Raw genomic sequence first — 17941 nt, forward strand, 5'->3', positions numbered from 1 at the left:
ATGGCGGCCTCTAAAGCCTTGTTATTTGGGGTTTCCCTCCAAGACGTTTGTGATGCGGCAGGCTGGTCCTCACCGCTCACATTCGTCAGGTTTTACAGTTTGGACCTGGATGCTGCCCCAGGTTCTCAGGTGCTTAGTGCTTAGTTCCAACAGACTGACACTCAGGTACTTGGAATTCTGGCGTTTTGGGTATTCTCGTTCCCAAAGCGTCAAGTGACGCATCGCGAGTTCCCTCGAAAGGGAACGTCTCAGGTTACTACTGTAACCATAGTTCCCTGAGAAAGGGAACGAGACGATGCGTCACCCTGCCATACTTCCTGCTTCCCTGTGATCGGCTTGCTTCGACTTTTTGAAGCTAATGCCGCGTTTCACCGGGTGAGCCTTTATCCCTTCCTGGTCATGACGTCACCCGCCCGTGACGCTCATTCTTTCCATTGGACTAGTTGACATTGATGCTCAGACGCATGCACGCTGGGGGCGTTCCCAAAGCGTCAAGTGACGCATCGTCTCGTTCCCTTTCTCAGGGAACTATGGTTACAGTAGTAACCTGAGACGTTCTTCTCTCTCCTCCTTCACTTCACTCAGTTCTTCACTCTCATCCTTCACTTCACTCAGTTCTTCACTCTCCTCCTTCACTTCACTCAGTTCTTCACTCTCCTCCTTCACTTCACTCAGTTCTTCTCTCTCCTCCTTCACTTCACTCAGTTCTTCTCTCTCCTCGCTCTTTTCCATCAGGGCTGAAATCAAAGAGGAAAGTTTAATTGCATTTTCTAGGGATGCACTGAATGTTCGACAACCGAAATTATTTGGCCGAAAATATCAACAACAGCACTTTCGGTGTTCGGCCGAATAAGTGAAAAGACAGAATAAATTTTACTAAACAATGTTTCAAAACAAAAGTTCTGTAAATGTCAGCATTTGAGACTTCACCATGGATTATATCCAGGAAAGACATTATGTTTGAAATGTGGACAACCAGGATGTTCTTTATCATTTTGTACGTATTCAGGGTTAAAAAAACACTTCATTCGTTTGCACAAGGCCACCAAATAATATTGACAATGTGGGCGCTCAAAATGAAGGTGATGAGCCTTCAAGTTCTCAGGACGTCTGTACAGACACTCCAGTAACTAGCCGGACCTCTGTTGACAAGCATCATTTGTTAAACCTGTGTGGATCTGTTGTAGCACAATTGCAAGCGTGTTGCTGAGAGCACTGTCCAAGCAATGTAAATGACATTCATAAGCAAACAAGAGAAGCTGTTCTCAGCTGTACTTCTTCAGAGATTCAAGCAACCGATTTGGAAAAAAAGGTGGAAAATTGTTTTGATCAATTGGTAATATTCTTTCTCAGTCTTAAATTCAGCAGCCAAACGACAGAAGTTCTTCGAGGAAAAGTGGGGAATAGTTGAACCTGTAGAGCAGAGGTCTTCAATCCTGCTCCTGGAGGGCCGGTGTCCTGCAGAGTTTAGTTCCAACCCTAATCAAACACACCTGAATCAGCTCATCAAGCTCTTCAGGATCGCTTGAATATACAAAGGCCGGTGTGCTGAAGCAGGTTGGAACTAAACTCCGCAGGACAGTGGCCCTCCAGGAGCAGGATTGAAGACCTCTGCTGTAGAGTATGTTCTTGTGGTGCGTTTTGATTTGCGAAGAGATCGGACAACAGCAGTTTACAATCAGATCCCTGTAACAGAAACATTTGTGTATCTACCCATCTTGGGAACCCTGAAATCTATGTTTAAGATTAGTGAATTATGTGAAAGTTTCCTGCAGGTCAAGCAACATAAAGAAGGTGTTTATAAAGATATATGTGATGGTTCATACTTCAAAAGTAATGATTTGTTTTCCCAGCAAAAACATGCTCTACAGATTCAGCTTTATTATGATGATTTTGAGACAGCAAATCCCTTGGGTTCAAAGAAAGGGATACACAAGCTTGGTTGCATTTACTTTATATTGAGGAACCTGCCCCCAAAATGTAATTCTGTTCTGATGAATATTCATGTTGTGGCACTTTTTCATTCACAAGACCTGAAGAAATATGGATTTGATGAAATACTAAAGCCTCTCATTGATGATGTCAAAACACTAGAAATGGGAGGAATAGAGGTACCTTTCTCAGACTCACCATTGCGAGGGACTGATATTCAAGTAACGGGTGATAATCTAGGTTTGCACGGGCTGTTTGGTTGGATTGAATCCTTCAGTGCAACATATTGTTGTAGATTTTGTTAAACTACAAAGGAAGAGTTACAATCTGTCTTCACTGAAGATAACCCTTGCTTGATTTTCCGTACAAAAGAAATCCATGCAGAACATTGTGCAGCTCTACAGGAAAATCCTATGTTGGCATCAACATTTGGTGTCAAGAAGACATGCTTGCTCAATACACTATGTTTTTACCACATCTCTGATAACTATGCAGTTGACATAATGCACGATTTCCTTGAAGGTGTAGTGCAGTACGAATTGAAACTAGTATTTCAATGCCTGGTAAATAACAAGAATCTGTCTTTGGAAACATTTGGCGCTTTTCCATTACCAGTACCAGCTCGACTCGACTCGACTCGCCTTGGCTCGCCTCGACTCGGCTCGCTTTTCGTTCCGTTTTCCATTGCAGAAAGTATCGCCACAAATAGTACCCGGTCGTCATAGCGACGCCTTTCGTTCCTCGTTGCCCCATCAAGCTCTCGCTGGATCCTCTCTTCGGCAACCAAACAAAGGAATGTCTGCACCTCCTCGTTTGACCACGGCGTATTTTTCCGAGTTGCCATAATAATAGTAGTAAGTTTAGTAACTATCTCTGGCTAAACTATTTAAAAAAGGCGGGGTTATTCTGGATACTCCATCTGGCGCGTGCAATGATGACGCAGTGAATAGTGACGATTCTCTCTGACCAATCAGCAGTCGGCATTGTTTTCACGTCACATTTTAGTATCGCCTTAGCTCGCCTCAGCTCGCTTAGAACCTCGCCGGAGGTGGTACGAAAAAAAGTACCCGAAAGCAGGTACAGGTACAACTTTTACACAGTGGAAAACCAAACAAAGGCGAGTCGAGTCGAGCCGAGCCGAGCCAAGGCGAGCTGGTACTGTGTAGTGGAAAAGCGCCAATTGTCACAGAGGATCCAAAGTTTCAACTACGGTTATATTGAGTGAAAAAACAGGCCAAGTGGGTTGAAAATGGATGAGGATAGTAAAGATCTTGGATTGAATGCAATACAGTCGTGTTGTCTTGTGCGAAATGCTCCCCTGATTGTTGGTGATGTAATTGAAAGAAATAGCAGTTACTGGAACTTGCTCCTCTTCTTGATTCAGATAGTGAATCTAGTGTTTTCACCAGTTGTTACTAATGGTTTGACGTATTATTTGTAGCATTTGATTAATGATCACCACAAGCTCTTCAGATCCTTGTTTCCTGACAGAAGATTAATTCCTAAGCATCATTTTATTATACATTATCCAAGGTGCATTCGTAAAATAGGTCCACTTCTTTATGTATGGTGCATGAGGTTTGAGGCCAAACATAATTTTTTTTAAACGATCTGTTAAAAATTTCAAAAATATCACAAAAACCTTGGTAAAACAACAACAGAGACAGTTAGCTTATCACTGGGAGAATTTTAATTGCCAGAGATTTGAGTTTGGTCCAGTGAGGAAAGAAATGATCGATAGCTTGAAGGGTGGTGAGAATTTAAGTGCTAACCCATACAAAAATGTAATATATGGCCATATATGTACTTATATTTTAAATAGCATGACATATATCTATACATTTATTTGACTTATCTGAGAACACAATAAATGCCTGCCACATATATGAACATTTATGTGTCCAAACATGTGAAGAAAATATTTGAGTTCATCCATATATGATACCATATATCTGCATATATTACAGTATAGTTGTGGTTTCTCGCATATATGGACAACATTAAGTATAAATATGTGACATAGATATTTGTTTCCCACATATTTAATAAATGTATGTAAACATACATGCATGTGATACTGATGCATTGAAATAAGTACATATATGCATATATACATATATGCGTCTTACATATATTTAACATTTATGTCCATATACTGTAAAATATATGGCACTTACATGAAAACGGCCATTTTTGCTATATTTTAAAATATATGTTCCATATATGTCTATGTCTTTTATATATATGAATTTTGCATACATTCTCATATAGGCAGCAGACATACATGGGCACTGACATTATATATGTAAATTACATATATTTACATATATTACATTTCTGTATGGGAAGTTTCTTGTGAATGTATTTTCTGATGTGCCAATTACTAATTGGGTGAAAAACGTTGGAACGGAGTATCAAATTGGTATGTTTGTTTGTATTACAACAGATATGGAAATTCCTGTGTTCAGAAAGATCACAAATATCATTATTAATGAAGATCAAGCTTTTATTTTGACATGCAGAGTTGACACACTTTATTTTGATGAGCACTTTAATGCATATTGTGTTGAGGAGAGAGCTGATTCCTTTTCTGTTATTTCTATCGATGAGTTGATTTATTACAGACCGTACGACAAACAGTTTTCTAATGAGATGGACGAAAAAACATATGTAGTGCCACACTGCCATTTTGTGTGACCTGTGCTATAGTGGATTGGTTGTCAATGTAAAGCCAATGCTTTGTTGTGGATGGTGTGCTTTATTTAATACAGTTTCACTTGAACCACAATCTCCCTGTTTTTCTAACCAGTGTTGACTAGTTTTAAATGCTAACTATTTAGAGAGTTGCTGCAACTTTGTCATAGTGTTAAATATTTAACACTTTGAAAAGTGTAGTTTTAACTTGATCTAGTGTGGACCAATATAGACACTTTTAAGGTGTTGAATTTAATTCTGTAGGTGTTGAATTAGCACTGCTGATTTTGCTGTGTAGGTGCATCCCTAGGTATCGGTTATAATAAAAACAGTAACCAAAGTTACTGTGAGAAGAATAATCTAGGGTTGGGTATTGTTTGGGTTTTTTATGATATCAGTGCCAAATCGAAACTTTTGAATAGGTACCAGTGCCTGAACTGATACTTAAAAAAAAGCCACAAAACGACGTGAATGACATTAAGTTAAGCTTACAACCCTGTCTGACATTCTGGCAAGTTCATTTACTTGATACAGTTTATTGCACACACAAAAAAATGTTGTATACTATATATTGAGAAAAGATCGATATTTTTTAAAATAGAAGCAAAATAATGTGAAACAGATATAAATGTGAAATAAAAGAGCTCAAATAATATTTAGTTAGACCTGATGTTGACAATCAAGATGAACATTTCTCAAATATCGCTTTACTGACCATTTTGGAAACCAAAAAGGAAACTTTTGTACCCATTTCACAGTTGAACTGTTTATCTAAATGTGATGAAGTGCTTGAATGTTTCTAACATGAATGTTCTTCAGCATCATGAATGAATGAAGAATAAACACCAACCTCTTTGTTCTTCAGGATCTTCAGTGCGTTTCATTCTGCAGGTTCTGGATCACTTGTGTACTCACTGTCCTCTTTAATAAACTCAGTCTTTGCAGATTTCAGTTCTTCCTGATGCTCTGATGCTCGTCTTCACTTGTAGCTGATGGGAATTTACAGCATTTATTGGAGAATTGCTGTGGGAGGAGCTTCACTGATGATGAATTACAGTGGGAGGAGCTTCACTGATGATGAATTACAGTGGGAGGAGCTTCACTGATGATGTGACTGATGTGGGAGGGATTTGTTTTATACTTATTGATAACAAAATATAAATATAAATACGGCTAATGGTAAGAAAAAACAAATCAACACATAGGCCTAGGCCTAAAGACAGATATAAATGTGTAATCAACAAATAACCTCAGTCTGTTGACACCAATGAAATGAGCTTTAAGTGTCAATTTACAGGAGATCAGAAGACATCAGCATAATAAATGAGGTGAAAACAGGAACTGTTGTCATGAAATAAAGAGTGTTTTCAGCAGATCTGTTTATATTGATGATCCTCAGACTATCAACACTCATTCAACAAGACATTCAGGATCATCAGCAGATCATCTCACTTTATTCTGAGTGTTTGCTGTTAGAAACACATTATTTGAGTCAGGATACATGATAAAAGCCTGTAAAACTGCTCTACTGAAAGAAAATACTGTTGCTTCTCATAACATGACAAGGATAAAACATAAAAATAAATATAAAAATGGCATTCATCTTAATAACCACCTCATCTAAATAACTACAGCAGCATAATATATATAAAATATATTTAGATTTTGTAGTAACCACATTTATTGCACTCATGTTATTAGATCAAAACTGAAACTGATCCTAAAAGAACTCATTATAAGCTCAATGTGAAGTTTTTAGCCGTATCTGTTCCAGCATATTTTCACAATGTGAAGTAAGAAACACACTGGATTTGTTAAAGATAAAACAAAACGGCAGCAGCATCAATTCCCTTCACAGTTCTCAAACTTTAACTCTTGACTCGACATTCAGTAACAGTTCTCACTCCAAACATCGAGACAATCACACAAACGAACACACACTCGCTCAGGTCTGAATGAACTCCACATATTCTCCTCATGCTCGCTGCTGCTGCACTAAATGTGTATTTCAGTAGAAAAGACGCCAGAAAAGACACAAAAGTATCGCTGTGATCGATGAAAACAATACAGAAATGAGTCTGTCGCTTAATCAAACTGTATAAAGTGTGTGTGATGGTTGTGTAAATATGAGAAATACCATGAAATGCCCTCCTCAGACTTTTCTTCTTCTTCTTCTTCTTCTTCTTCTTCTTCTTTATTGGCGGCTCGAATTAGCGCCATCTACTGTGGGTTTTGGATCAGAGACTCATTTTATTCATTTTTTTCATGTGATGCATGATAACGAGTAAGCAAGCATTTTTTATTTCAAAAAGTACAGAGATGACATGTTTATGATCTACAACTTTGTATAGAAAACAAGAGTTAATGGTGATTAGCTGAAAACTGAACAATAAAAGACAAAATAAAAAGAGAGAACACGAGGGTAAGATAATAAAATATACATCAATTACATTGTACATATTACCATTCTTACAAATACTTGCTTTCATATGTAGGCTACTGAAGATGTAGGCCTAAATTATTTCAAAAACATGGTCTGTTAATAGTAAACTTACATTTATTTGGCAAGAAGATAAATTAATTGCAGGCCTATATAACAAGTCAAATATTTATGAGCTGAAGTCACGAGATAATCCGAAACAACAGTCAAATATGAAATTTAAATATTAAACCTCTGGTATGTCTGAAATAAAAGACAAAACAAAAGATGAACTATTTTAATCTTACTGAAAATGTCCTCATAGGAATATCAATGATTGAAGCATCAGATCTGCTCTACAATACTTGATTTACATGTATGTAGTAAACCGGCCTGTAGAAAACTATCAGAAAGACTTTAGGAAACTTCTACTGATATACTTTGGTTTATTGTGTTATATTTAATGTTACTAATGCTATTAGTAGGGCCCTACTAATATTATATTATATATAATGATATATATTATATAGATATGATGTATATAAGGGCCCTCGCCCGCGGCAAATTTCCAGACACTTACATAATTGTGATGAATTTAATTCCTTTTTAAGTTATTATTTTGCAATGTAAGATTACAGTTAACACTTTTAAATATTACATAAATATATTATGAATTTTTAATAACCTTAATGAGTGTATAAATCAGCAGCAAAAAGTAATTATTGAAAAAATCTGCACAGAAATTTTATAAAATCTAATATGTTAATAAAAACAAATTACTAGTTCTCTTATAAAATTCAATCAGGCAATCATACATTTCACAATTTTATATTTATATATTAATGTCAAGAATTCAGAAGTGCATATATAGCCTACACTACAAATAAATAATATACAATTAAATTATGCTTATTTGAAATGTATTGAGCAGGCTAGGTATAACAAATTATATTGGCTTCATTAATATTTCAGTGCGCAAACCCATGATAACATGAAAAACAGAGCGCACACAGCGTGTATGTGCATCGCGGGATTCGCGGGTGCAGAATGAAAGACCAAAGTTTCATGTGGAGCATTTGGAGATTTTGTTTTCCAGAATTACCGCTGGGTGTGAATTGTGCTAAAATAAGTTACCTTATCTTCTCTGAAAAGCGTTTCGCACATTCAGCTGACATAAAATAAAGTTTAAACGATCTAGTGATGAAATGTTTTCTTTGTTGACACAAATCTTGTGGGATGTCCATGTCCTAACTGCTGGGATAATCACACAACGCACATGACCTGTCCAATTCGCGAACTAATGACTCATTTGAACCTTTTAATTTAATGAATGGTTAAAACGACTGATCTTTCCGACACTGAACTCACCAGACATCTTAATCGGTTTATAACTACTCGGTAACACTTTACAATAAGGTTCCGTTTATTACATAAAAAGTACAGTTGTGCTTACTCAAGGGTAAGCTTTAAAACAAATAAAAACACCTTTTTTTTCTGAAAAAGCATATGACAATTTTCCACACAGTGTTATCAGGAATCGATAAGAGAATCGTTAAAGAATCAGACCAATAAGCAGAATCGTCAGTGGCATTGAAGCAATCACAAATTTTAAATAAATTATAAATTAATAATTAAAAACTTCACATGATATAAGGCACGAATGTACAGTTACAATCACAAATATTCAGAGGTGTCAAAAGTATCCACATTCGTTACTCAAGTAGAAGTATAGATTCTAGGGTTTAAAAAGACTTCTGTAGAAGTTAAAGTATCAACTCAACCTTTTTACTCAAGTAAAAGTGTAAAAGTAACTGGTTTCAAAACTACTTAAAGTATAAAAGTAAAAGTAATGCAAAGAAAAAAAATGCCATTAAGGACAAAAGCTTAGGCCGCTCCACAGGGGCACTACCACCTCCTCAAAACAACACGTTTCTAAAGGCCATGATTATAACGGTATATAAAAATGTTAATGTTGAAAAATCTGGGATCCACTACCTGTTTCAGCCGCATATATGCCCATAGAAAATGAATTTCAGTCCAATTTCCATTTTAGTAAAATGCAAATACATTAAAGAACCATATGTGTGTACTACTGAGCATTAACATGTGTTTCATGGAGAGGAAGATATGATGACTAGTTGCCTATAAGTATTGTAATGGTGCAAAAAGTCAAACTTCAGAGGCATATTATCATCGAAATGGTATATGTTTATACTTCTCTTTGAGGCGTAGGTTTGATTTTGAGATTGGTGGGGACTGGGGACATCCACAGAAGTGGAGGAATCAGGAAATTAATAGGATAATGTATTAAGGTTTTTAGTCTATACTAGGGCTGCACGATTAATCGCATCGCAATCGCGTTGTCAGCCCTCTGCGATTATATGACGGCAAAATGTTGCGATTATATTAAATAAATAATTGTGTGTGTGTGTGTGTGTGTGTGTGTGTGAAGACAAACCTTCTGAGAACAGTTTGCCGATTTTCCTTGCCGAAATCTGATCTGACAGTCTCAGTAAAGGCGTGTTGCGTCTCGTGCCATGTCACGTGCGTGGTCACTTGTGTGTGTGTGTGCGTGTGTGTGTGCGCACTGCGCAGCGCGAAAATACCAGAGCGAAGATGGATGCTGAGGAGATCGGCACTGATCTGGTACCTAAAAATTACTCTACCTCTGTTATATGGCGGTATTTTGGATTTCGGATTACTGACACTGAGCAGAGAGAGGTACTGTGCAAGATTTGCAAAATTAAAGTTGCTACATCACGTGGCAATACGACAAATTTATTTCAGCACCTGAAACATCACAGAGAAAAATATGAGGAATGCATGACGGTGAAAGAGACAACTGAAGGAAACACGGCACAAGCTGTTCCCCGAACAAAACAAAACAAAATTACAGATGTGTTTGCAAGCATCACGCCATATGATAAGTCTTCGGCTAGACATAAAGAAATCACTGACTCCATAACGCACTGTTTGGCAAAAGACATGATGCCCATACACGCCGTTAGTAAAGTGGGATTTCAGAAAATGATCCACACACTGGACAAGAGGTACCAACTGCCCTCTCGAAACTATTTCTCTCAAATAGCGATCCCTAAACTTTATAACTCGCGCCGTGACGAAGTTCAAAAGGAAATGGCTACGGTGACGTTCTTTTCAACCACTACGGACCTGTGGTCAAGCAGGACAAGTGAACCGTATATTAGCTTGACTGTGCACTTTGTCGACGAGGAGTTTGAATTGAAAAGCCGCTGCCTGCAAACATCGTACTTCCCCGCCGACCACACAGGAGAAAACATAGCCTTGGGCTTGAGAGAGGCACTGGCTGCGTGGGACCTCTGCGAGGAGCGTCAGGTCACCATAACAGACAACGGCACTAACATGGTCAAAGCAGTGGAGCTTAATCAGTGGACTAGAATCCAGTGTTTTGGTCATAGACTTCATTTGGCCATTGGTAAGTTAAATTGCTTTCATATTTCGTTATATTACACTAAAGCAAATATTTTAAACTACTGTACTTTTATAAGCAAATAACTTTGGGTTAGGGGCAGTTGTACCATTTATTTAATGAAATAAAATTACTTGAAATACAATGTAAAATTCTGTGCGTCACAAAAGATACTAGGAGTGGCCCATTTCATGTAGGGCTATTAATTAGCATTAAACATAACTCTGTATAAGATTGATGATTGTAAAGAACAAATCTGCCATTGCCATTTTTGCCTACTACTCCAATATAATTAATTAGGCCTAGAGTTGTGACATGATTTAGTACAAATACAGTATTAACGTGTGTGTGTGTTTTATGCTATTCATATGAACTGGGCATGGAATCAGAATGTGAATATTAAACGTTTTTGCAATGTGTAGTGAGTAAATGTTTTTCATCTATCATTCACAGAAAATGCTCTGAAAAAGAATGCACAATGCATTAACAGAGCTACTGGGATATGCAGGAAGATTGTGGGCCACTTCTCCCATAGTTGGAAGAAAAGAGTGGCCTTGAGGGAAGCACAACGAGAGCTCAACCTCCCAGAGCATGCCATGGTGACAGACTGCGCAACACGATGGGGTTCCACTCAGAAAATGATAGAAAGAGTCCTGGAGCAGCAAAGTGCATTGTCCAAGGTTATCTCTACAGACCGCAAAGTGCGACACCTACTCCCTTCTTGGCAAGACCTGGAGGTCTTGGAATCTGTAAACAAGGCACTCAGCCCTCTACAGGACTTCACGGATGCCTTATCGGGTGAAAGTTATGTGAGCATATCTTGTGTGAAACCTTCTCTGCATCTTCTGAACACATCAGTGCTGGCTGAAGACGAAGCAGACACTGAGCTGACCAAGTCACTGAAATCCAACATTCTTAGCTACCTCAACAGCAAATATGAAGGCATTCAGGACTTTCTAAACTTCACCACTTTCCTAGACCCAAGGTTCAGAACACAACACATCTCTGAAGAAGAGACCCAGACCTTAAAGGAACGAGCCATATCTGAGTTGATCGTGAGTGAAACCACAGAGTTTACTGGTAAAAAATTATTCAATGTAATAACAAATTTCTAAAACATGTGCATTGTTTATCGTTTCAGGAAATTCACGGCCAGCAGTATGTAGCCCAAAGCCCTGCAGGGATGGAGAATAATAGCATAGATGTGGAAAGTCCACCTGCTGCTAAAGCCAAGAAGAAAACTCTGGCCAGTTTCTTTAAGGAAACCACATGCACAGCACCAAGAGCACCATTGTCATCCACATTTGATTCCATGGCACAGTTAAGAGAAGCAGTGGCCTCTGAACTCAATGTTTACATTTACATGCCATGTGTAGACCATGGAGAAGATCCACTGAAATGGTGGAAGACACACAAAGTCAGCTTCCCTAGGCTATGCAAACTAGCACAGAAATATCTGGGCATACAAGCAACAAGCTCTGCATCAGAGAGAGCTTTTAGTGCTAGTGGTAATGTTGTGACAAATCATCGCTCCTGTCTGAAACCAGAGAAAGTCGATATGCTTGTGTTTTTGTCAAAGAACCTCTAATGCGATAAGATTAACTGTTTAGAAAGATGATTTGGAAGTACCAGTTGGTCATTTAAGATTTAGTGGTTTGGGTTTTCAGCAGTTTATACAGAGAGTATATGTTTCATCCTGAGTAAATGTCCATGTTTGTTTGGACAAAAATGTTAAAAAATCTTATTTTTGTGAAAATGTGTATGTTATTATTTGTCTTATTTATTTAGCTTTACTTTTGAGAAAATAATTTTACATAAATGCAAATGTTCATTTTTGTATTTATTTTGAAAACATTTCTAGTTTTACAAATACACATTTTAGCATTATCACTAATCTGTGTGTGCATTTTCCTTTAAAACCCATCAAGTTGACTCATGATACAATTTATTATAATCGCAATCGCATATCGCAATATTGACCTCAATAATCGCAATATGACATTTTCCCCAAATCGTGCAGCCCTAGTCTATACTGACCTTAACAAATACGTTAATTCATTAATTCTGTAATGTTAAAGGTAACTAATAAAGACAAGGAGGCAGTTTAACAGAGACTTAACTTTACTCCGTTCATAGTGCAATGCAATAGTGCAATACTGTCTTGTTCCTTGCTTTTTAAAGAAGCCAAACACGTCAGCATCTTTCATTAAAAGGATATAGTTCACCCAAAAACAAAAATCATTTAGGCTACTCACTCTCAAGTTGTTTCAAACCAGTTTCTTTCCTCTGCTGAACACAAAAGAAGATATTTTGAAGAATGTCGATATCCAAACAGTTGATTGTAGCCATTGACTTCCATTGTAGGAAAAAAAAAAATACTATGGAAGTCAATGGCTATCATCAACTGTTTGGTTATCGACATTCTTCAAAATATCTTCTTTTGTGTTCAGCAGAAGAAAGAATCTGGTTTGAAACAACTTGAGAGTGAGTAAGTGATGACAGAATTTTCGTTTTTAAATAAGTGAACTTATCCCTTTAACAGAAATTAACTGTTGGCATATATGTTTTGCATCAATACTGTCAAGTTTGTCATGTTGGACACGACACACAACAATTCTGTCAAGTGTCATTGTAACCATTGCTCTGAGCCATGTTTTCAGCGTCCTAAGTGCACTGAAACTTCTTTCAGTCCACCTGATGAGACTGGGATGACGAGGTTTCAACTTGACCAAACAGGCCTCTCATTTCAACAGACCAAGAAATGTTCATGTTTTATGGGGACTTTCCATAGACATAACGATTTTTATACTGTACAAACTGTGTATTCTACCCCCCTACACTAACCCTATCACAGATAACTTTCTGCATTTTCAAAAAACATCACTTAGTCTGATTTATAAGCCGTTTTCAAATAAAATTTAAAAAAAAATCCCGACAAGGATTTCGGATATTGCTATCTTTATGGGGATATTTTGATCCTATAATGTAGGGTTACACTCTCTCTCTTTCTCTCTCTCACACACACACACACACTCTCTCTCTCTCTCACACACACACACACACACACACACACACACACACACACACACACACACACACACACACTCTCTCTCTATCTCTCTCTCTTTCACACACACACACACACACACACACACACACACACAGAGACTCTCTCTCACTCTCTCTCACACACACTCTCGATTATGTTTGCCACTTATCCCGCGATTGTCTTACAGTACTATATTGTAAAAACGTCTGTCCCCAAATCAATATTTGACGCGATTTGCCCCGTATTCTTGAGCAGAAAACTGTTGATTTCTCCGTCACTTACCGCATCTAGGTTTCTTAATTCCTTCGGATGAGTTTTGCCGCTTCACACAACCAAATGTAACAGCCTCTCACAAGTTAGAAAGGAAACACAAAGCCAATCAGTTTAGCGATGTGTGTTCAGAAGGTGGGACTCAGATCTATTAGACGTTTGTGTAATTGGCCATTTTTTGAACGATGACAACCCGAAATGAAAACAAGACGAAATGGAATAGGAGTAACGAGGCTATTATATATATAGAAAAATAATTACTAAAGTAAAGTATAGATACCCAAAATTTCTACTTAAGTAATGTAACGAAGTATTTGTACTTCGTTACTTGACACCTCTGCAAATATTTAGGGGGGCTAGGCAGAAGTTTACCCATACAGAAATGTCATATATTTACATATGTGGTACACTGTTGAATATATTGAAATGTATTTTGAAAATGCTTATAACATGAAGCTTAAATTGTTCTTCGTGTAAATATGAGTACATATGTGAAAATATATTTGTGCCTAACATCATGTGAAGTTTTTAATCAGTGTGTTTTTGCAATATGTTGCCTACTTTTGTATTATGGCCTATGACTGCATTCATATTCTCATTCCATTTACATTAAGTCTACTATCCACTTAAAAACAAAAAAGTTTCAGGACATTTTATCTTTTTTTTATATAATTCGCTCCATCAGTATTTTCAATTTTTTAATTCTAGATGTATATTCATGTAAATTCGTCATAACTGACGTGTTTTAATGGGCACTGAACATTCAAGTCGCATTTAGAGGGTAACTAAACCCTAAAACAACTTTTTTTAGTTAATGATCTGTAAGACTGGGGCTTTATTAGTGCTGTTCATTGATTTGAGTAAATCTTTTGACATTCGCGTATACAATGTTTTAATTCTACAATATATGGTGTAGAAACTTCTGAGTGCTGCCCTCTTCAGGTTGAACGGTGGCAACTGCAGTGGAGTTTTCTTATTGGATGTTGTGTTGCCGTGTGACGTAAGCAGGCGCCAGATCACCAGCCCTCGGCATAGGCTCAGCCCCTGTATAAAAACATCTGGTTCCGTCAAAACCACTGTAGCATGTCAGTCAGTTGGAATTGTGAGTAATGAAAACAATCAGGATAATGTATATTAGCATCTAGTTTGCATTTATATAGTTATTTAAATTATTTTGTGTAACCTAGGTAGTTAATTAGCATTGTTAGTGTAGTATTGTTAGAAGCATAGTTAGTTAGTAGGCCTAGCATAGTATTGCATCAGTTAGGATAGCTTCAAGTTAGCGCAGATTTTTAGCATTAGCTTAATGTGTATTTAGTACAGTGGTTAGGATGGGACGTAGGTGAAGTGTTGCAAGTTGCAACAGCTCTTCTCGCGCTGAAAAGCGACGCAGTGGCAAACGCTGCTCCTCCTGCATGGACTCCACCACCGCAGCGTCGGCTTGATGTGAGTGAGCTTATATGTTTAATCACAATTTGTGTTCCTTCCTATTAGGCTAAAGTTAACCCTCCTGGGTCGACAAACGCGCCGGCGGGTTTTCCTGGATGTATTCACATAGCAGCAAAATAGACTTAAAATACTCCGTCATTTCTGGTCCTACAGGCTTAAAAAATATGAAAAAATAAACTGAAATGTCGACTTTTTTATGTGTCCACTTACAATCGAAAAAACAAAAAATTGTGCTTTTGTAAAATAAAGAAAATAAACTTGGGTGTGCTTTCTGCCTCTCCGTCTCCGTGATCTTTTTTTCTGGAGCACGTCTCTAAACTTTAACAAAACTCAGCGAATACTAGTCACACAGGCATGCGCAATATATCTTTATAAACATGTACGTCTCTGCTATTAAATTGTCTAATTCAAAACGAAAACAAATATTATCTTTTTATGTAATCTGTATGAAAAGATAGAGATGTTACTTGTTCTCATGGCAACTCATTATCTGCTAACGTGAACTACTGCGCACGCTATTGAAACGCGGGTCTCAGGTGCACGGCCCCGCTCAGCCCCCCCTCTATCTCCGCTGAAGACTCATAACTCATAACTCATTATCTGCTAACGTGAAACGTGGGTCTCAAGTGCATGCTCCCCTCTATCTCTGCTGGGCTCCGCCCACTTTTCCAGCATCTTTCAAATATTGCCAGTGGGTGGAGTCAGGCTCTGACCAGGGGTTGAGTTTCCCTTTAAACAGGTGCGGAGGGAGTTACCATGGAAACGGGGCGGCAACTCAACTTACAAGCTGCAAAAAGCTGCAACAAAAAAAGTCTTAAAATGTATTTTATTTAGTAGTCATTTTAAGAAGGTTTTACATCCAAATAAAAGTTAAATTGTATTAGCAATACTAAATAAGTAAACCTAAAAATGTAAATTCTTTTATCTTAAGATTTTTGTTGTATATTCTGTATATTGTTCTTTCTCTTTTCTGCATTTCTCCTCTGCTCTAGTTTGTTTATTATTTATAATAAATGTGACATTTCACACTAAATATTCTGTGACAGACTTTTCATGTTCCTAGATTCTTGCATGCAGATGGCCAGTCAAAAAGTAAGTGAAAGTCTCTTATGCCCACCATGGCTGCATTTATTCAAACATACAGTAAATCAGTACAATTAATGCCATTTTTAAATATTTTCTATTTTGATATATTGATCAAAGCTGAATTTTCAGCATCATTACTCCAGCCTTCAGTGTCAAATGATCCTTGATGCTGTAATTATGCTGAAAATTCAGCAGCTTTACCGAAACAGGAATAAATTACATTTTACAATATATTCACATACAAAAAAAGTTATTTTAAAGTATAGTAATATTTCACAATATTACTGTTTTTACTTTATTTTTGATCAAATAAATGCAGTCTTCTAGGAGAACATTAGAGACTTCTTTCAAAGAGGAAAAATATTACTGACTCCTAACTTTTATTATAGTGGTAAATGATTATGTTAGGAGGAAAAACTCCCTTTCAGAAAAACCACATGAATTTCACATGTGCAAAAACACATGGGATCCCATGTGACAACATAGAGATGTGATTTTGCACGTTAAAGGTAATTTGCACATGGGAAACATGTGGTTTTGGAACATTTTCATGGTGTAATGTGTGAATCCCGTGTATATTCCTATGTGAAACCCATGGGATTACATGTGAAACTTGTGATGTAGAAATACCCATGTGAAACCCGTGGGATTACATGTGAAATCCATGTAAAAACAATAGAAACTAGTGGTGGGGGAAAAAATCGATTCTGTTCAGTATCGCAATATTTTGCGCACGCAATTATATCGATACAGGAGAGCAAAGTATTGCGATATTTAATTATAAAATTATCTGTTTTACTTTCTGGTTTTCTCAGAGTTTACTCTGATCATTTACATTTGCGTATTACATCCACAAGGTGGCGCTTGTTGCGGTGCTTTGTTGTCGTACATTCAACAGCAAATTCAAATGAAAATGGCTTCAATATTACGGTTGTACACGACGCTCCGTCTTCTTTCAAATCGAAAGTGTGGGTAAATTTCGGTTTTATGATTATTCTCAGGTTTATGTTACTCTATTATGTCTGCTTTATGTTACTCTATTGTATTTAAATAATTTTAAGTTATGTGCTGGGAACTATTTTTCACTGCTTGAGAACATTTGTTGAAATCGCCCCCTAAACACTCATTCACTAAGTTAGGCCTATTCCCTAAGTTTGTCCACTAATACGGTTCACTCACTTGAAGGAGTGAATGAAAACGAGTAAGCGTATTTGGACAGACGTTGAGCGTACACTAGCCATTAATGCTGTGCAATGTGGGACAGAGACGCGATCTGACACGCGTCCCATTTTCACACAAATCTCTACGTTCATTTAAGACTTTATTTAAATCATTTAAGATTGCTCTTATGAGAACACTCGACAAAACAGACATTTTGGCATGATTTGTGTGTTATGGTTTGTTCAAGCCTGAAAGAGAACTCGATACTGACGCGCGTCTTTTCTGTGGGTCGTGTGTGTGTGTGTGTGTGTGTAATACAGGCAGGATTTAATAATACTAAGGTATTAAGGATACTGCGTAATTGCGTTAAACATTTTTAGCGCTTTAAACTTTTTTTGTTTGTTTTTCATGTGAGAGGTCTCCAATTCAGAGA

The 17941-nt window shown here is 37.3% G+C and overlaps 1 protein-coding gene across 4 annotated transcripts in view; it reads right to left on the minus strand.

The window, feature by feature from the left end:
- The window catches only part of LOC143714414 (uncharacterized), a 1189624-nt gene that overhangs the window by 1027314 nt on the left and 144369 nt on the right, over window positions 1-17941 (minus strand). The window contains exon 2 of one of the 4 annotated variants that reach the window (XM_077205565.1): window positions 5477-5666. The exons of 1 other annotated variant lie outside the window; for it this stretch is intronic. In XM_077205565.1, coding sequence (XP_077061680.1) covers window positions 5477-5510 — 34 coding nt within the window. In that variant the 5' untranslated portion in view covers window positions 5511-5666. Of the gene's footprint in view, window positions 1-5476; window positions 5748-17941 lie in introns of those variants that run through there. 2 more of the 4 variants (XM_077205566.1, XM_077205564.1) reach the window with 2 other exon arrangements.

This window comes from Siphateles boraxobius, unplaced genomic scaffold, assembly GCF_051911475.1.
Source record: "Siphateles boraxobius isolate OS27281-9 unplaced genomic scaffold, OSU_SipBor_1 54, whole genome shotgun sequence".
Taxonomy (NCBI): Eukaryota; Metazoa; Chordata; class Actinopteri; order Cypriniformes; family Leuciscidae; genus Siphateles; species Siphateles boraxobius.